The sequence below is a fragment of the Pseudophryne corroboree genome, chromosome 1 (genome assembly GCF_028390025.1).
Source record: "Pseudophryne corroboree isolate aPseCor3 chromosome 1, aPseCor3.hap2, whole genome shotgun sequence".
In the NCBI taxonomy this organism is placed as follows: Eukaryota; Metazoa; Chordata; class Amphibia; order Anura; family Myobatrachidae; genus Pseudophryne; species Pseudophryne corroboree.
The window spans coordinates 548,217,992-548,239,591 of record NC_086444.1 but is presented as its reverse complement, the minus strand read 5'-3'; the positions used below and the strand labels follow the sequence as shown (position 1 = coordinate 548,239,591).

The window sequence follows — 21,600 nt, the reverse complement described above, 5'->3', positions numbered from 1 at the left end:
CGTAGAAGTTTAAGTCCTATTTAATAATGAAATGGTGTTATATACAGTGTGTGTGTGTGTGTGTGTGTGTGTGTGTGTGTGTGTGTGTGTGTGTGTGTGTGTGTGTGTGTGAAGTCTGATGGACGAAACGCGTGTGTGAAGTCTGATGGAAGAAACGCGTTGGTTGTACCTCTACTGACTCTCCATTTTTAAAGATAAGCATTATTCTCTTATCCTAAAATACTTTTTTATCAGTACAAAATTGTTTTTACTGATTTTATGTGATTCTGGGTTCTAGCTAAATTATACATTTTTTATCTATTATTATAAAAAACTTTTTTATTAATTTTTTGTATTATCAAGCTTTTATCCTATATTTTTATCCTATCATTATGTTTCAAATTGCATAAATAAATATATTGTTACCCCTTTTCTAAACCGTATCCCGCTACATTCTTCATATTTATATCAATATTTTAGACACTGTAAGTCGCTGGTACCCCTATCCCCCCCCCCTTTCTTTCCACATTTTAACTCTAAAGGCAGCTTATCACTGCTGAGTACTTAGGGGTTAGCTGACACCTTATACTCTTAAAAGGAGTGTCTTTAACTAAAATATTATCTTGTAATAAGTATCTGCTCACACATACCTGTGGCGCCATACCCCCACTACCCGATATATATATATATATATATATATATATATATATATATATATAAAAATACTGTATATACTGTATTTATACTGTATATGGTTTTGCCTTGTAACTGATTGCCGAGATCGGCCGCCATCCCGCACCTCTGGCAAACTTGGTATACTACAGTATGCCCCACTATGTTCCAACAAGAGCAGAATGAGCCCAGCAGTGCTCCACTATAGTCCGACATCTGCAGGTAAGGACAATACTACCTGGACCTCTTGCTGCAGCACGGAATGGAGGGAATGAGAGAAATGTATTACTCACCTACTGTAGCTGCACCTAAATAACATTCATAGGAAGATATCCAAGTGGGGCTGTTGATTTGTCCAATATTTTATAGTTTAATTAGCTTGATTTACATTATGTACTATTCAGACAGCTTCCCATTCCCTGCCACAGGCTACTTGTACTTGGCTATCGAGTATGCTCCCCATGGTAACTTGCTGGACTTTCTGAGAAAAAGCAGAGTCCTGGAGACAGACCCGGCATTTGCTATAGCCAACAGCACCGCCTCAACCTTGACATCTCAGCAGCTTCTGCAGTTTGCAGCAGATGTGGCTCGAGGCATGGATTACCTGAGCCAGAAACAGGTTTGTGCTTTGTATTATTTCAAATGCCATAAAATGCACTGGAAGTGTATGCAACAAAATCTGTTATTTTTTAAATCCTATTCAAATTCTGATTATGCAACAAGGTGTATACAAGAGAGGAAGCCATACATAACAGAACACTCACTTTTCTAGCATGAAACAAAGTCTAAATAAAAAGAATATGTACCTAACGCCACTTAGTTACATTTACAAAAGACTGGGCTGAGTTTTAGTGGAGACTATGGAGACAATGCGGTAAGTCTCTAATAACGCTGGTCTCTTAAAAAAAAAAAAAGAACAGACTACAGATTTTCCGGGAAACATAGCAGGAAATATGAATATTCAGCTAGGAGCTTTTTATTATTGCAGCTATGACTATACATTGTAGGGGCCTAGTTATCAAGCCCATTTTTACTAAAATTATGTAGAAACTATGAATTAATATACAATTGCCTCTGCAGTAGGCTAACTAGCGCTGTAGACCGCAGTGCCCTTTATTGTCAAAGTGGACTATGGTCTCACCCCTATACCAAATTCCAAAAAGTGATGCTTTTCTGAGCTTGGGACCCTATTCAGGTTAGATCGCAACTCGCGATCCAACTGCAAAAAATACAATGATGATGCGGGCGCTTGCGCAAGGTGCCCACAGTAAATGCGAACGCCTCTGCCTGCCATTCAGGCAGAGCCGTTCGCGTGGCGTCAATGCTCCATTTCGTAGGCGGAGAGAGTATCGCGGGGGCGGTGTCAGGGATACAGAGGCGGCAGCAGTCGAACGGGGGAGTGTCATTAGTATGATCGGAATGGCTGCATGACATCACACGCAGTCGCTTTGATCAAAAAGATGGCGGCGACTCTTCTGCAGTCTCAGCCAGGCTGCACTGGCAGGAGACTTCCCTTTCTTTATGCAATCACCAGTGGCGTATTTATTCTATAATGGGTGCAGTGTGTGCAGTGCATGCGGGCCATAGGGTCCAGAGGGGGCCTACACCGAACTCTGTACCTATTTCGTCTATACTTACCTTTCTGGTGTCCATCGGCATCTCTGCGTGTGGGCCCCCTTCTCCTCCGTAGCCAGCAGCGCAGTTAGTGCTCTGAGCACTAGAGAGACTCTGACAATGTGCCAGAGTCTAAAGCACTTGTGCAGGTCTCCGGAAAAATGGCCGCCGCACCATCTTTCCAGACACCTGAGCAAGCGCAGTTGTCTCTGGCACTGTGCCAGAGTCTCTCTAGTGCTCAGAGCCTGCACACAGGTCCCCTCCTCTGTAGATACGCCCCTGGCGATCACGCTGAAATTGCAGTGCGATTACTGCCTCTTAGCACTAATCACCTGATTTCAATTCTTGGTCATAGCTAATTTGTGAGGAGTTTGTATGTGTTCCCTGTGTTTAGTATGTACATGTTCACGTATTAGCGAATATAGATTGCCAGCTCCACTGAGACAGGCACTGATGTAAGAGTAAATGACTGAAATATGTGTGCACTATATAAAAATAGAGCAAACACCAATAAATAGTTAAATTTGCAATATTTCCTGGTCACAGAATAAGTAGGTTAACAAGAAGTAGTTATGCATAATAAACTAATTAATATGATTGGTTAATAGATGTAATATACAACAATCTATTAGCATTTTTAATAAGAAGAATCATTTACTTTTGTATTTCTCTAGTTCATACATCGGGATCTAGCAGCCAGAAATATTTTGGTCGGAGAAAACTATCTTGCAAAGATTGCAGATTTTGGTTTATCAAGAGGGCAAGAGGTTTATGTAAAAAAGACAATGGTAAGCATGCAATTACAGGACCGTGTTACCCAAATAGCAATTACCTGTGCAATCACTGTTTGCAGTCATTTTATTAGAGTTTAAAATGGGTTGATTGGTTTTCTATCTGCAAATGAATAATAATTCAGAATGGGTTCTATTCATAAAATTATATTTCATACTCTGTAAAATAAAATCTTTTTATATCCTTATTTGTAAAACTAAATTAGTGAGATGCCAGTGTTAAGTGAGGTGTAGTTATAAACATAGCTCAGCAACATATTTGAGGTTGAGTTGAGGTTTTTTAAGCGATTTGTGGCACAGACTAACAGGTCATGATGTTTACGTGCTTATAGTCTGAGAGAGCACATAGTCGCTTCTATAAAACATCTCCGCATAACTACCTACTAATGCTTTATATGGGATATAAAATAGAAGAAATAAATGACTTTAGCGCTGTACTATTGCATTATAAGCACACTGTTTTTGTAGACACTGCCTTGGAACTAATTAGACATAATTCCTTAAGAGCCGTCTAAAAAAGCTCTTGATTATAGTCCGTTGGAAATTCCGACAACCGTATGTCGGCGTTTATGCAAACTAAAGTATGGTCTCCAACTCTTATGACCAAGAATATTTTCTCCAGGATTTATGCCTTGAGATCTATTGAGGAAGTCGCATCTTTTATATCCCTGTGATTGTCAAACCAGCCATTTAAAATCTTGAATTTTACGTGAGTCAACATTTGAACCAGAAATATTCTTGGTCATAAGGCAGTGTCTACAAAAGCACTATCATTTTATAGATATTATATCTAAAAAGGAATACCATTCTAGCTCCAGTTAGGAGCCCGAATATAGGAGCTCCACCTATTAAATCCAGATAAAGGAGACTTTGATTAATCCCTATTCTGAGGTTACGATCTGCCATATAAACTTATCAAGAGCGAATTAGCCTTTTTCCCTATATGCGTTACCCCTGATGAAGTCGATAAGACGAAACGCGTTGGGTTTGTCAGTCAAAAAATCGCACCCTAGTTTGTGAAGATACTCCCTTCGAGCTCGCACCTTGAAAAAGGTGAGGGAGTATCCAGAATCCATCTTGCAAACATGTTGGTTGTGGCTGTATTTTATGGATATAATTTTATATTTTGAACTGTGTATCAAAATTCATGTTTTATCATATGTTATTAAAATAACTTTTTATTAATTGGCCTGTTGGCCTCTTGTTTGGGTGACTTTTTGGTGAGGGGTGTCTGTTACAGGTCCCCAGATCTAAACATCCTCCAGTCCACATTTTCCGATGAAATAAATGCTGGAAGAACTGTGTAATCACCCTTCATTATTAGCGCACTTGGGAATTTGTGTTTCTCTCTCTCTCTCTCTCTCTCTCTATATATATATATATATATATATAATTATTTATTGCCAGTTACTTTCTGTATATAGCACATGCATATTCTGCAGCGCTTTACAGATAATATTTGGCCATTCACATCAGTCCCTGCCCCAGTGGAGCTTACAATCTATTTTCCCTACCACATGTACACACAGACACATTCATGCTAGGGTTAATTTTTGTTGGGATCCAATTAACCTACCTGTATATTTTTGGATTGTGGGAGGAAACCCACACAAGTACGGGGAGAATATACAAACTCCACACAGTTTGGGCCATGGTGGGAATTGAATCCATGACCTCAGTGCTGTGAGGCAGTAATGCTTACCACTACACCATCAGTACTGCCCATATATAGATCCAAGATCCAGCACTCCTTGGGTTGACACAAATAAACAGACTTATTACCAGGTGCCCTCCACGATGGATGTCCAGCACGGACACGTCACCATGTAGTTTGCAGCTAGGTGGCACTCCGGTCAATGATCACACATTACACAAGCAAGCTTGTATGCAATGTTTCTGCGTCGTTTAAACGACGCTGAAACATTGCAAACAAACTTGCTTGTGTAATGTGTGATCATTGACAGGAGTGCCGCCTAGCTGCTAGCTGCAAACTATTATATATATATATATATATATATATATATATATATACCCGTTGAAAAATGTGTACCAGCTAATAGTATCACCTTTATAAAATCTCTTGTGGAATGATTAGATCTCTTACCTGAAAGTAAGGACTACGTCTCCCACATAAATATATGATTGCACCTGTATTATTTGGTGTGGCAAATTTAGAAGAGGTTTTTGGAAATAACTATTTAATTTCAGAATCATGCAGTGATTTACTAATGCTGTATCTCAGTGCCAGTTGTTCTGCCATGAAAGTTATGATTGTAATTAGAGATGAGTGGGTTCGGTTTTACTTGGATTAACTCGGTTCTCAAAATGGCATCTTATTGGCTCACGGATGTCACGTGTTTTGGATAGCCAATAGAAGAAATTCAGGTAAAACCGAACTGGCGTTAATTCTGGCGTTAAATCCGAACCCGCTCATCTCTAATTGTAATGTGTCGCTACATGCTTACTTTTTATTTGCTTTACATTTCAGCATCATTTAACACTTTTAATGTATTCATCTGGATATTCTTCACTACTAACAAATATATGATGTACAATTTATTAAACTGTTTTAATATATATTATTAATAGTCATTAATGAAAACATGTAAACCTTTTGTTACTACAAGTTAAGGTTACAACCTCGCATGTCATCAGTTTTTGTCCTCAGTGTGCTGCAAAATATGGCAGTACTTTATAAATAAAATATAACATAGATAATAATATATAAAAATCTATTTCAAACGATATAAAAATGTCACAATCATCATAACAGCTTTCGTCATTAGTAAAGTGTCAACTGGAGAACAGTGTAGCTGTCAAACGTCAACTAAGTAATAATTAATAATCTTATTACCAAAGTACCTTATTCATTACTCCTCTGATCCCACTTAATTATATGGATTAAGCTGAATTTGTTTAATTTTCATTATATTTATTTTTATTGTGTGTGATTTGTATAGCATGCTTATATTGATCTTACGGTTTCTCCTAGGGAAGGCTTCCAGTTCGATGGATGGCAATTGAGTCTTTGAACTACAGTGTTTATACATCAAACAGTGATGTGTAAGTGTGTGGCTGTTGCCTTTTCTGTTTATATATATATCAAGCAATCAATGGCGTTTACTGTTTCCATTGACATTAGGACATTGACATTAGGACATTAAAGGACATTAGGACATTAAAGAAACATATATTTATAGATGTATAGAAGGTAAGCGGACAGTATATACTAACTTACAATCTTGGTGTAACAGAAATGCTGTGCCCTAATGGTCTATATACTGAGCCTAATAGCACACTTTCTGATACACATGGCAGTGCCATAAGTGAGACTTGTTAATTATTTTCTCATTAAACAGAACAGTGCTGACTAATAATCTAAGGCTGGGTGCACACTTGCCGATGTGACATCAGATGTGACATCATGCAAGATCCCCCCTTCATACACACTTCTCTTCAGTGATGGCATGCGCCCACATCCAGGTGCACTTGAAATCTAGGTGCACAAGACGGCATGTCTTGTACAATATCTTTAGATTTCAAGTTGAAAACGAAAGATATTGTACAGCTGGAGCGTGCATCGTTAACGATATTCTGAATACACACTGGACGATACGAACGATCCACTGGATCAACGATATATATATGGTGCATATCGCCAAAATTGTGTACCCAGTCTAAGACTATAGCTCATCATTATGTACAATATATGACAATGTCATATTTATATTTACATAAAAACATTAACTTCTAACTTTCTTATCAGCATTTACTGTCTCTGAATTATGTTTTAGCCTGGGCTGTATATCTGTGTGTGTACACACACACACACACACACACACACACACACACACACACACACACACACACACACACACACATCACATGTAAATTAGTAGAAGTGGGCTACATATCAAATTACTAAGACCTATCATATTTTTTTTTTTAATGTACTATGATAGCATTTCGTACAATTAAGGTGAAACTGACATTGCCTTAATATTGCAACTTGTCTACATTATAATGAGTTGTGCTGTAATTGTTGGTGCATTTTGTTTTAGCATAAGTATTTCATACTATAGTTGGCAGTCCTCCTTAGGATTTGCTACCTGGTGATCTATTCAATTTCCTTGAATTATTTTTTTTTTTTCTTTTATAGATGGTCATTTGGAGTTTTATTATGGGAAATTGTGAGTTTGGGTGAGTATGATAATAATCATTTTTTTTAATATCGCCTACTATCTAAATTCAATAACATACACACACTATGGTCAAAAGCTAATTAACCTAGCAGTATGTTTTTGGATTGTGTGAGAAAACTGTATTGCCCAGAGGAAACCCACACAGACATAGGGGAAACATGATAAACAAGCAACCAGGGGCAACTTTAAGGTCTAGTATAAGGCTGGTAGTACTTCCATAGAAGTGCTGACATAAAAGTGTTATTATAATATTAGCGTTATGCCTGCGTTAAACCGAAGGTAAACAGAAGGGAAACAACAACACACCAAAACTATGACATAAGGACTGCCTTAATGTCTCAAAAGTATGTAATTCATCTTATGCATATTATCTGTCTTCTTAGACTAAGAAAAGACATCCCCAATCTGCTCACTATAGTTCTCTCTTATGCAAACTTATATATATCTTTTTGATTTGCTTATCATTGGCATTGCATGTGTGGGGAAGTTGTTCAGTGAAACAGTTTATTACTGCATGCTGTCTGGTGTTTACCTCCTTGATCATTTGGCCATTTGTGGTCAGGTGTACTATATCTTTACATTTAGTGAGGTGTAGTCGTGGTGTAAAGGACAGGTAATTTCAACTTTAAACTTGTTATTTATTTTGTACTGTCTGGACATGGCTACTAATAACAGATGCACAGACAAAATTCTTAAAGCTATGTGTGCAAATGCTAGGAGCTTAGGAGACAAAATTCCAGAGCTAATTGCGATAATGACATGGGATAACCTGGATATTGTGGCAATTACAGAGTCATGGTGCAATGAGAATCATGACTGGGTCATAGCTATACCAGGATACACTTTATTTAGAAAGGATATAATGGGAAGAATAGGAGGGGTAGCAATGTGTGTGAAAAAAAGCATAAATGCTACTTTAATACAAAATATTGAAGCCAAAACTGAGGCCCTTTGGGTCACCACAGAAACCGGGGAGAAGGACATTATTCGCATTGGGGTGATCTATAGACCACCAGGCCAGGGGCAGGATTTGGATGGGAACCTATTGTTGGACATCTCTAAAATGGCTTTAAAGGGAGAGGTCATAATCATGGGAGACTTTAATTTACCTGATGTAAATTGGGAGGGGTCCTTTGCAAGTTCAGCTACAAGTGGCAAATTTCTAAATTCCTTACAGGGAGCATCTCGCAAGCAATTGGTGAGGGAGCCCATTCGCAAAGACTCAATATTAGATTTAATTCTTACAAATGGTGACAGGATATCCGACATATACGTGGGTGAGCACCTGGGATCCAGTGATCATCAAGCAGTATGGTTTAGTATAAAGACAGGATCCAACTCCTGTCACACAAAAACAAAGGTGTTGGATTTTAGAAATGCTGACTTTGCAAAAATGGGGAGATGTTTAAGTGATTAATTGTCGGACTGGAGGAACTTGGAGGGGGTGAAGGAGAGGTGGGAAAAACTGAAAAGTGCAATACTAAGGGCAACAGACCTTTGTATCAAAAGGGTTAGGAAAAGCACCAGGAAAAGGAAGCCAGTGTGGTTCACAAAAGAAGTATCAACTAGTGTGAAAGCAAAAAAAAATGGCTTTTAGGAAATACAAACAGACTCAAAATAATAATGACAAAGAGGTGTATCTTGACAGACGGAAGGATGCTAAGAAAGTGATCAGACGTGCCAAGGCAGAAGCTGAGTAGATAATGGCCCAGTCAGTAGATAAAGGGGGCAAAACTTTTTTATAAATGAAAAGAGAAAATCAAATGGAGGAATAATAAGACTCAAGAGAGAGAGAGTGAGAATTTGGTGGAGGGAGACAAGGCAATAGCAGATTACCTAAATAATTATTTTTGCTAAGTATTTACTACAGAAGGGGAGGGACCACAGTTAAGTTGCAAGGACATTTATAAAAATAAAGTAGATGAAAGTACATTTACAGAGGAGAAGGTCCTAACAGAACTTACAGAACTAAAAGTGGATAAATCAATGGGGCCAGATGGGATACACCCAAGGATGCTAAAAGAGCAAAAAGATGGTCTGGTGGCACCATTAACAGAATTATTTAACCAGTTACTAAATACAGGTGCCATTCCAGAGGACTGGAAAAGAGTGAATGTAGTTCCACCGTACAAAAGTGGAAGCAAGGAAGAAGCAAGTAACTGCAGACCAGTAAGCCTTACATCAGTAGCAGGGAAAGTAATGGAAAAATTATTAAAGAAAGAGTTGTGGAATATCTTAAATCAAACAACTTACATGATCCAAAACAGCATGGATTTACTGGTGGGAGATCATGCCAAACAAATATTATTGACTTTTTTGACTCTGTGATGAAAATAATAGATCATGGGGGAGCTGTAGATGTAGCATATTTAGACTTTAGTAAGGCATTTGACAATGTCCCACATCGCAGACTGCTAAATAAACTTGAAAGTGTGGTAGTGGATTATAAAACAGTTAAATGGATAAGAATCTGATTGCAGGATAGGAAACAGACAGTTGTAGTAAATGGAGTGCAATCTATGGAGGGAAATGTTACCAGTGGAGTACCCCAGGGATCTGTACTCGGACCAGTTCTCTTTAATATCTTTGTAGGTGAGATTGCAAATGGTATTGAAGGGACAGTATGCCTTTTTGCAGATGATACAAAGATATGCAACAGGGTAGACACACCAGGAGGGGTAAAACAAAATGATTAATGACCTAGCTAGGCTTGAAAAATGGTCAAGAACGTGGCAACTACAGTTTAATGCTAAAAAATGCAAAATCATGCACTAGGGTCTCAAAAACCCAAAGGCTAAATATAGTATCAAGGGTACTATAATGGAAACTACTGAGGAGGAAAGGGATTTAGGAGTCACTATTTCAAGTGACTTAAAGGCAGGAAAGCAATGTAACAAATCAATGAGAAAGGCAAGTCAGATGCTTGGTTGCATAGGGAGAGGAATCAGTAGCATGAAAAAAGAAGTAATAATGCCACTGTATAGGTCATTGGTATGGCCTCATCTGGAATACTGTGTCCAGTTCTGGAGACCATATCTCCAGAAGGATATAAATACATTAGAGAGTGTACAAAGAAGGGCAACTAAAATGGTGCATGGCCTAGATCACAAAACTTAACCGGAAAGGCTAAAAGATCTTAACATGTATAGTTTGGAGGAGAGAAGGGAAAGGGGGGACATGATAGAAACTTTCAAATATACTAAAGGTTTTAACAAAGTTCAGGAGGGAAACATTCTTCAAAGGAAGAGAATTATTAGAACTCGAGGACATACACTGAAACTGGAGGGAGGCAGGTTCAGGGGAAATTTAAGGAAAAATTACTTCACAGAAAGGGTAGTGGATAAGTGGAATAGCCTCTCATCAGAAGTGGTAGAGGCATATGAATATCCTTACAAAGAATTAAGGTTAAAAAAGGGTTGAGATTACCTAAACGATAAAAAAAGGGGCAGACAAGATGGGCCAAGTGGTTCTTATCTGGCGTAAAATTCTATGTTTCTAACTGTTGGGGCACATAGCAAAATTTTTATTTTGAGCGTATGCAAGGCCTGGAACATGTGCAAACAGTCTCAGTTGGGTTCTTAGTACAGCATAAAGGTAATGATACTAAATCTAAATTGTTCTGTAAATGTCATTCTTTTTTTATTATTTTAAATTGTTTAGCTTCTTAAAGTGAAATGAGCTTCACTGCAGATGTACCAGCCTATGTGCCTGCTGGGAAGAGCAGAAAGCTAGCTGTTGTAGTATGTGAATGAGCACCAAACCCCCCTCATCTGCAGTCCACATAGCTGTCGTCCCCTGTTTGCACCATAAATGAATAGAAAGTTGAGTTGTGGGTCTTAGGTTCTGTACTATCAAGTATCAATAAAAAATTCCATTTATGTGTGAATCGTGGTTAAAAAATGTATATGCTCTTTGTACATAATCAAAATCAATCTTTGATTAAGAGGAATATGTATTAAAGAGAGACTTTCAGCGAAATTGGTAATAGGGCTTGATTTTGTCTTGCTCAATACAAGAAAGGATTAATGCCTTAGAGCAGAGGTTCTCAAACTCGGTCCTCGGGAGCCCACACAGTGCATGTTTTGCAGGTAACCCAGCAGGTGCATAGGTGTATTAATTACTCACTGACACATTTTAAAAGGTCCACAGGTGGAGCTAATTATTTCACTTGCGATTCTGTGAGACCTGCAAAACATGCACTGTGTGGGCCCCCGAGGACCGAGTTTGAGAACCTCTGCCTTAGAGCATGGGCTTCAACCTGCGGCCCTCCAGCTGCTGTGGAACTACACATCCCAGCATGCCCTGCCTCAGTTTTAGCATACCTTAATAGCAAAACTGCGGCAGGGCATACTGTCATCTTTAGTTTCACAGAAGCTGGACGGACGCAGGTTGAAGACCCATGCCTTAGAGGAACGTATTTACCACTGCATTCAGGTGGCAATAACAGGTCAAAATCATAACAAAATCCTTTACTCTCATAAACCTGGCCCAACATACTATAGATCCTGATTTGGGTGCAGTCAATTCAGATTGTTGGGGGTTTGCGCTTGCAAGTGTAAAACCCACCTGGTACTGGGTATGGCAGAATACGCCTGCATTGTCACAGTTAATATATTTCACACTTACTCTGCTCCGGCTGGTCATGGGTAAGGCAAAGGTACCAGTGGGTCCCCTGAATACTCAGGAGTTTAATTACATGTGTGTTGTAGTGGACTACAAGTGCCAATGCAGCACAGAAGAATTGGGCACCAGGCCATCTCATCAAAAACCGCATAAACAGTTTATTAAAAATACCAAAACAGGGTAATAGCAGGAATAACATTTGCATTCTTGCTCCTCTCCTCCAGCACACTAATCGTTATCGGTTACAGCAGACATTGAGATACATCTTCCAATACAGCACTTCATTGCATCAGCATCAATGGTGCACATCAATACATACCAGTATCTCCTGGGACCAGTAGTGCTACAGCAGCAAACTGGGACTCTCTTCGGTGTACTTCCCCTATTCACTGTAGATTCTCACAGCTTATCTAAATGGGACACAACAAGGACTCTAGCCGATGGGGGCCTTTTAACATGCTGTGTGGCTTACAACCAATCACCCAGATACATCCTCTCCCGAGACTCACACCTGGCGTCATTCTCCCAGGGTACACCTAAAGGTGGGGATCCCCCTTGGTTCCTTTCACTGTACTCTGCATACCGTTGCTCTCACACTGCGGTCTCCATCTCTCACTGAAGGTGCTGGCTTCCATATTACACTGCAGATATGGGCTCTCCCTCTCTTCATAGCAACACCCACACGCTGCTCTTCTCTCCATAATGCCAAGGACCGTGGAACCCCCCTTTCGCCTGTCCACGGTCCCCAGACTGCATTTCTCCTGGACACTAGCCTGTGCCCTCCATCTCAGTTCTGCACACTGCTCATCTGCCTCTGTCCTTTGTCTCATTTCCTGCCCACCCCCTACGTGTGGTATAAAAACTGTTTGAGACCAGATACTCCCCCACTCAATGATAGGACTGAATTACTTTTAAAACTTTTTCATTATCTGTTGTCCTCTGCTGTTCCAGGGTGCCACACAAGTGCAGAACAGGTGCTGTGATATCGCTTGTTGCCCCCCCCCCCTTAGTCGCAACACAAATGATATGCTGTGCCATTTGTGGGGTGGCAACATGGGTCCACTTTAAAAATTAGGGGTGTTGCCTGGTGTTCCGAGCCCAGTAAGCAAACAAAAAGGATTCCTAGTAAAACCAATGCCAAAAAGGTGGTCCTCCTGAGGTGTTATTTTGCCAAAGATACTTCAGAGAATGATTTCATGAACACATGACAGTATATCACCAGTATTTTTAAAGAAATGTAAACTCAAGGAATACTGCAGCAATATTTATTAGGGAGCAATGTACTGTACTGAGCAGTTCTCAATGGGCATTCCTAAAAAAAACAAATATACTAAAACTGAAGCAACGATATTTGCTTAAAGAGCTGTAGTTTTTCTTAGATAATTTAGATTCAACATTAAATTGTGCACATGAAGGGGAAATTTATCATGTAGTGATCTTGTCAAATTGCAGCTTTTTAGCATGATTTTGGGTGATTTTTCAAGTCGCCAGATTTATCCAAACAAAAAACATTGCAAAACTCCTATTTAAAACCCAACACACTGCAAATTAGTATCCCAAATCTTACAGGTGAAACTCAGAAAATTAGAATATCGTGCAAAAGTTCATTTATTTCAGTAATTCAACTTAAAAGGTGAAACTATTATATAGACTCATCACATGCAATTTTGTGGTGGAGCTTCACAAGTAGTGGACAGAAGCTGGAGTTAGTGCATTAAGAGCCACCACACACAGATGGATCCTGTACATGGGCTTCAAATGTCGTATTCCTCTTGTCAATCCACTCTTGAACAAACAACGTCAGAAGCGTCTTACCCGGGCTAAAGAAAAAAAGAACTGGTCTGTTGCTCAGTAGTCCATTGTCCTCTTTTCTGATGAGGGCAAATTTTGCATCTCATTTGGAAACCAAGGTCCCAGAGTATGGAGGAAGAATGGAGAGGCACACTACCCAAGATGCTTGAAGTCCAGTGTGAAGTTTCCACAGTCTATGTTGATTTAGGGAGCCATGTCATCTGCTGGTGTTGGTCCACTGTGCTTTATTAAGTCCAGAGTCAACGCAGCCATCTACCAGGACATTTTAGGGCACTTCATATTTCCTTCAGCAGACAAGGTTTATGGAGATGCTGACTTCCTTTTCCAGCAGGACTTGGCACCTGCTTACACTGCCAAAAGTACCAAAACCTGGTTCAATGATCGTCGGATTACTTTGCTGGATTGGCCAGCAAACTCACCTGACCTGACCCCATAGATAATCTATGGCATTGCCAAGAAAAAGATAAGAGATATGAGACCGAATAATGCAGAAGAGCTGAAGGCCACTATTGAAGCATCCTGGTCTTCCATAACACCTCAGCAGTGCCACAGGCTGATAGAATCCATGCCACGCCGCATTGAGGCAGTAATTCAAGCAAAAGGGGCCCAAACCAAGTACTGAGTACATATGCATGATTATACTTTTCAAAGGGCTGACACATCTGTATTTAAAATCCTTTTTTTTTTTATTGATTTTATGTAATATTCTAATTTTCTGAGATTTTGGATTTTCTTAAACTGTAAGCCACAATCATCAAAATTATAACAAATAAAGGCTTGAAATATCTCACTTTACATGTAATGAGTTTATATATTAGTTTCACCTTTTAAGTTGAATTACTGAAATAAATTTACTTTTGCACGATATTCTAATTTTCTGAATTTCACCTTTATATACCAACCGGATACATTAAGCTCCTGTTACAGAAATCCCTGGAAAAAACACTGTTAAAATACCCAAAGTAAGACGTCATTGTGGCAGGGTCCCACATATAGGACAGCATGGTTTTCCATAAACCTCTTGCAATTTACAATTTTAACCTTTCAGTTCTCTGGGTAAAATTTCTAGCAATGTGCAGCATTTTAATCCCACCAGAAAATTCTTACCTACCTGCTTCTTAACCTGTTTTGCTTACAGGTGGGACTCCGTATTGTGGTATGACATGTGCAGAACTGTATGAGAAGCTACCACAAGGGTACAGACTTGAAAAACCTCTCAACTGCGATGATGAGGTGTAAGTAATCCATTCTATTCTGTGTACTGTATGTCTAATTCATTGCAGTAAAGATCCCCTCACCTTGGGTTACTAAAGTATCCAGCTGTGAGCTGAGTCAATAGCGATATTCTATATGGTATTAAACCGTTTTTAAAATGCCTGATGGAAAGATTACACACTTCCACAACACTTTATAAAAACATATATAGCTTTGCTTTTTACATTCCTTAAAAGCTTTCTTTGGAAAACAAATATTTTAATAGTGGTTTTGATTTCTCTTTAGACATTAATTTTTAATGTCAGAGGAAAAAAAATGTTTAAATTACAACTTCAATACAGATGTGAACTAAACTGTACCCACTTTTTGCTCATTGGCAAAAGAAGAGGCAGTAGTGGAATATATCATTATTGTACATCAGTGTCGTGCATTGAGGTGAATGGCTGGGTCTGAATGCTGGGAGCATGTCTCACCCCCTATTGACTGTAACTCTCCCCTCACTACACTAAGCTACAGTGTCCATTGAGTCTCCTACCTGCATCCCAGTGTCTTCTCTTGCTGCTGCTGACTGAGTTCTGAGTACAGTGCACTTCCTGGTCACATGACACAGCCAGGTCCATCAGTGCACAAGTCCCACCCTCCACACTCAGAGGCATGCCTCTATTAACTCCCTTACTGTGCAGTGTTACTGCCTGTGGTGTGACCCTACCAACAGCTCTGCAAAGCAGTCTCAATGTAGAACTGTGGCAGAGCTGCCGCCTCATCTCTCATCTCCCTGCAGCTGCATGGCTTTCCACAAAGCTGGTGTTAGCTATAAAAAGGATTACAATAAACAAAGATTTGTATGTTTTAAATATCTTCTTTGTATTATTCTAATCATTTTTATAGAAAATCTCAGGAGTTTGACAGGGAGTATGACTCCCCTGCCTACACATCCCTGTTGTATATGAGCACAAAGAAAAAAGTTAGAGGAAAAAAAAAATTATGTTATTCAGCCACTAATCTATAACTTTAGGCAGGATTCCAGGGAAAAGTAACCCTCCCTAGTGAAGGAGGTTCTATAGATCCTTGCACCCAATGAGCCTTTTTTGGCTCCAGTGGTCATACAGTATATTGAAGGGCCTTTCCTCTTTTTGGGAGGACCCGATGATTGACTGCACCATTTTGCACTTTGTGTTTGAGCACTTTTTTTTTTTTTGCACTAAGGCAGCCATGCCAGCCTTTCCATACAATGATACACAAACATTTTCACAGGCACTCAGAGAAAATATTCTGCCCCGCCCAAATAAATTCCATAACAAAGTGCATCCATAGTAATCTCTGTTTCTTTGACTAAAGGTATGACCTTATGTGTCAGTGTTGGCGTGAGAAGCCATATGAAAGACCATCATTTTCCAAAATACTGGTGTCTCTGACACGAATGCTCGAGGAGAGAAAGGTAAGCACTTGCAAATTGCCGCTACCGCAATGTACAAGTTTTAAGATTAACATTTATGCAATGTTGACTGAAAGAAAAAAATCCAAACTAAGGCAAATCTTAGTTATATGTTTTTTTGCTTATAACAGATAGGGCTATCTTTCAGCATCATGCTGACGTAGATGCGTCTATGCAGAGATCAATTTGGAACACATCATATGAAAAGAAGATAAGCCTATACATTAAGCGGTTGCTGAATCCCACTTTATAGTAATCAGCAATTATGAAATGCTCCCTTCCATATTGCAATTCATTACTGTAATTCACATTGACATGATATACAGTAGTTATTAGAACATATGGATGTGTAGATGGAGATTATATAGAATAGTATTTTTAGTATTGCTTTGTAGCCTACACTGGTCTATGGTACTTTGGTTATGGTATTTGGTAATAGTACTGATCTAGATGGTCTTCAGTAGATACACATACAGTATGAACTTGATACATAATCCTGTTACTACTGCATTCAATTTGATGATTTTAAGTTGTAAATATATGTGCGGTACATATTCTCTTTTTTTCTCTCTAGACCTATGTAAATACAACACTTTATGAAAAGTTTGCCTATGCTGGCATTGACTGTTCGGCTGAAGAAGCTGCATAAGATTTTGTGCGTTTCTCCAGGAAGACAAATTATGGGTGTGCAATAACATTTTGTTCAAGAATGTCTATAATCTGTAGAATACAGAGTTTTTGTACTACATATGTAAATGTTTAAAGAACTATGTAAATACCATTTCTTCTTTAAGGTAGAATTGCCAAACTTTTGAAAGCTACAGTAATTTCCTCAATGGTAAATGTTTTATGAGTGAAAACTTGTATTAACATTTTGATAACTGCCTTTATTTTTGTTACTGTAACACACTTTTATGTATGATTATTAAAACCGCAAAACAGTCTCCATTGTTTATATGCTTCTGTAAGTGGCTCTGGAAGGGAAAACTTGACATAAAATTTTCTAATTCACCAATTTTAATGGACAAAAATAAGTACAGGTTGAGTATCCCTTATCTAAAATGCTTGGGACCAGAAATATTTTGGATATCAGATTTTTCCGTATTTTGGAATAATTGCATACCATAATGAGATCTCATAGCGATGGGACCCAAGTCTAAGAACAGAATGCATTTATGCTTCATTTGCACCCTATACATACAGCCTGAAGGTAATTTAATACAATATTTTTAATAACTGTGTTATTAAACAAAGTTTGCGTACATTGAGCCATCAGAAAACAAAGGTTTCACTATCTCGCTCAAAAAATTTAGCATCTCCTATATATTTGCCTTAATCTGTGACTCTGTGCTCGTAACGCTGGGCGGAGTCACAGAGCTGGGCGGAGTCAACTGCATCTGCTGCAGGGAGCTACTCCATACCCAGCGCCAGCAGCAGTCAGGTGCAAGACCCTACCTTACAGTATAGGAGGTGAGGATGGCCACTAGCTGCCGGCTGCTGTGCCTGTCCTCCCTCTCCCCCCCCAATCACCTGTGACAGCGGGCTGTGTGCTGTGCAGCGCGGGCCCGAAAAGGGGGCGGAGCTACGGCGTCACGAGGGGGCAGAGCTACACGGAATAGAGGGGCGGAGCTACACGGGACCAGACAGCTGAACAGTGGTGGAATCAGCATTGCAGTGACGGCCAGCCAGACTTGGTAAGTGGAGGGTGAGAGAGAAAATAAGAATTTACTTACCGATAATTCTATTTCTCGGAGTCCGTAGTGGATGCTGGGGTTCCTGAAAGGACCATGGGGAATAGCGGCTCCGCAGGAGACAGGGCACAAAAAAGTAAAGCTTTACTAGGTCAGGTGGTGTGCACTGGCTCCTCCCCCTATGACCCTCCTCCAGACTCCAGTTAGGTACTGTGCCCGGACGAGCATACACAATAAGGGAGGCATTTTGAATCCCGGGTAAGACTCATACCAGCCACACCAATCACACCGTACAACTTGTGATCTAAACCCAGTTAACAGTATGACAACAGAAAGGGCCTCTTAAAGATGGCTCCTTAACAATAACCCGAATTAGTTAACAATAACTATGTACAAGTATTGCAGATAATCCGCACTTGGGATGGGCGCCCAGCATCCACTACGGACTCCGAGAAATAGAATTATCGGTAAGTAAATTCTTATTTTCTCTATCGTCCTAAGTGGATGCTGGGGTTCCTGAAAGGACCATGGGGATTATACCAAAGCTCCCAAACGGGCGGGAGAGTGCGGATGACTCTGCAGCACCGAATGAGAGAACTCCAGGTCCTCCTTTGCCAGGGTATCAAATTTGTAAAATTTTACAAACGTGTTCTCCCCCGACCACGTAGCTGCTCGGCAGAGTTGTAATGCCGAGACCCCTCGGGCAGCCGCCCAAGATGAGCCCACCTTCCTTGTGGAGTGGGCTTTTACAGTTTTAGGCTGTGGCAGGCCTGCCACAGAATGTGCAAGTTGAATTGTGTTACAAATCCAACGAGCAATCGACTGCTTAGAAGCAGGTGCGCCCAACTTGTTGGGTGCATACAATATAAACAGCGAGTCAGATTTTCTGACTCCAGCCGTCCTTGCAATGTATATTTTTAAGGCTCTGACAACGTCCAACAACTTGGAGTCCTCCAAGTCGCTAGTGGCCGCAGGCACCACAATAGGTTGGTTCAGATGAAATGCTGATACCACTTTAGGGAGAAAATGCGGACGAGTCCGCAGTTCTGCCCTATCCGAATGGAAGATTAGATAAGGACTTTTATAAGATAAAGCCGCCAATTCAGATACTCTCCTGGCAGAGGCCAGGGCTAGTAACATAGTCACTTTCAATGTGAGATATTTCAAATCCACCTTTTTCAATGGTTCAAACCAATGGGATTTGAGGAAATCTAAAACTACATTTAGATCCCACGGTGCCACCGGAGGCACCACAGGAGGCTGTATATGCAGTACTCCCTTGACAAAAGTCTGGACCTCAGGGACAGAGGCCAATTCTTTTTGGAAGAATATTGACAGGGCCGAAATTTGAACCTTAATGGATCCCAATTTGAGACCCATAGATAATCCTGATTGCAGGAAATGTAGGAAACGACCCAGTTGGAATTCCTCCGTCGGAACCCTCCGATCCTCGCACCACGCTACATATTTTCGCCAAATGCGGTGATAATGTTTCACGGTGACTTCCTTCCGTGCCTTAATCAAGGTAGGAATGACTTCTTCTGGAATGCCTTTCCCTTTTAGGATCTGGCGTTCAACCGCCATGCCGTCAAACGCAGCCGCGGTAAGTCTTGAAAAAGACAGGGACCCTGCTGTAGCAGGTCCCTTCTCAGAGGTAGAGGCCACGGTTCGTCCGTGAGCATCTCTTGAAGTTCCGGATACCAAGTCCTTCTCGGCCAATCCGGAACCACTAGTATTGTTCTTACTCTTCTTTGCCGTATGATCTTCAATACCTTTGGTATGAGCGGCAGAGGAGGAAACACATACACTGACTGGTACACCCAAGGAGTTACCAGTGCGTCCACAGCTATTGCCTGTGGATCTCTTGACCTGGCGCAATATTTGTCCAGTTTCTTGTGGAGGCGAGACGCCATCATGTCTACAATTGGTCTTTCCCAACGGTCTATTAACATGTTGAAGACTTCTGGATGTAGACCCCACTCTCCCGGATGAAGATCGTGTCTGCTGAGGAAGTCTGCTTCCCAGTTGTCCACGCCCGGGATGAACACTGCTGACAGTGCTATCACGTGATTCTCCGCCCAGCGAAGAATCTTGGCAGCTTCTGCCATTGCACTCCTGCTTCTTGTGCCGCCCTGCCTGTTTACATGGGCGACCGCCGTGATGTTGTCCGACTGAATCAACACCGGCTTTCCTTGCAGGAGAAGTTCCGCCTGGCTTAGAGCATTGTAGATTGCTCTTAGTTCCAGAATGTTTATGTGAAGAGACTTTTCCAGACTCGTCCATACTCCCTGGAAGTTTCTTCCTTGTGTGACTGCTCCCCAGCCTCTCAGGCTGGCGTCCGTGGTCACCAGGATCCAATCCTGAATGCCGAATCTGCGGCCTTCTAATAGGTGAGCCTTCTGCAACCACCACAGAAGTGACACCCTTGTCTTTGGTGACAGGGTTATTCGCAGGTGCATCTGCAGATGCGACCCTGACCATTTGTCCAACAGATCCCTTTGGAATATTCTTGCATGGAATCTGCCGAATGGAATTGCTTCGTAAGAAGCCACCATTTTTCCCAGGACTCTTGTGCATTGATGTACTGACACTTTTCCTGGTTTTAGGAGGTTCCTGACCAGATCGGATAACTCCTTGGCTTTTCCCTCTGGAAGGAAAACCTTTTTCTGAACCGTGTCCAGAATCATTCCTAGGAACAGCAGACGAGTTGTCGGGATTAAATGGGATTTTGGAATATTCAGAATCCACCCGTGTTGTCTTAGCACCTCTTGAGATAGTGCTAAAGCTGTCTCCAGCTGTTCTCTGGACCTTGCCCTTATTAGGAGATCGTCCAAGTATGGGATAACTAATACGCCTTTTCTTCGAAGAAGAATCATCATCTCGGCCATTACCTTGGTAAAGACCCGAGGCGCCGTGGACAATCCGAACGGCAGCGTCTGAAACTGATAGTGACAGTTTTGAACAATGAACCTGAGGTACCCCTGGTGTGCGGGGTAAATCGGAACGTGTAGATACGCATCCTTGATGTCCAAGGATACCATAAAGTCCCCTTCTTCCAGGTTCGCTATCACTGCTCTGAGTGACTCCATCTTGAACTTGAACTTTTTTATGTAGAGGTTCAAGGACTTCAGATTTAGAATAGGCCTTACCGAGCCATCCGGCTTCGGTACCACAAATAGAGTGGAATAATACCCCTTTCCTTGTTGTAATAGGGGTACTTTGACTATCACCTGCTGAGCGTACAGCTTGTGAATGGCTTCCAACACCCTCTCCCTTTCGGAAGAGACGGTTGGTAAGGCAGACTTCAGGAAACGATGAGGAGGATCCGTCTCTAATTCCAACCTGTACCCCTGAGATATTATCTGCAGGATCCAGGGGTCTACCTGCGAGTGAGCCCACTGCGCGCTGTAATTTTTGAGACGGCCCCCCACTGTCCCCGAGTCCGCTTGAGAGGCCCCAGCGTCATGCTGAGGTTTTTGCAGGAGCCGGGGAGGGCTTCTGTTCCTGGGAAGGAGCTGCCTGTTGGTGTCTCTTCCCTCTTCCTCTGCCTCGTGGCAGGTACGACA

General features: G+C 40.9%; 1 protein-coding gene across 1 annotated transcript in view; it reads left to right on the top strand.

Annotated features, from left to right (window-relative positions):
• The window catches only part of TEK (TEK receptor tyrosine kinase), a 161,266-nt gene extending 143,985 nt beyond the window's left edge, over positions 1 to 17,281 (top strand). Inside the window, exons 17-23 of the mRNA XM_063914095.1 lie at positions 1,080 to 1,270; positions 2,940 to 3,053; positions 6,049 to 6,119; positions 7,216 to 7,256; positions 14,832 to 14,928; positions 16,247 to 16,346; positions 16,918 to 17,281. Of these exons, the coding sequence (XP_063770165.1) occupies positions 1,080 to 1,270; positions 2,940 to 3,053; positions 6,049 to 6,119; positions 7,216 to 7,256; positions 14,832 to 14,928; positions 16,247 to 16,346; positions 16,918 to 16,992 (689 nt within the window). The 3' untranslated portion in view covers positions 16,993 to 17,281. The remainder of the gene's footprint in view (positions 1 to 1,079; positions 1,271 to 2,939; positions 3,054 to 6,048; positions 6,120 to 7,215; positions 7,257 to 14,831; positions 14,929 to 16,246; positions 16,347 to 16,917) is intronic.
• Positions 17,282 to 21,600: the final 4,319 nt, after the last annotated feature.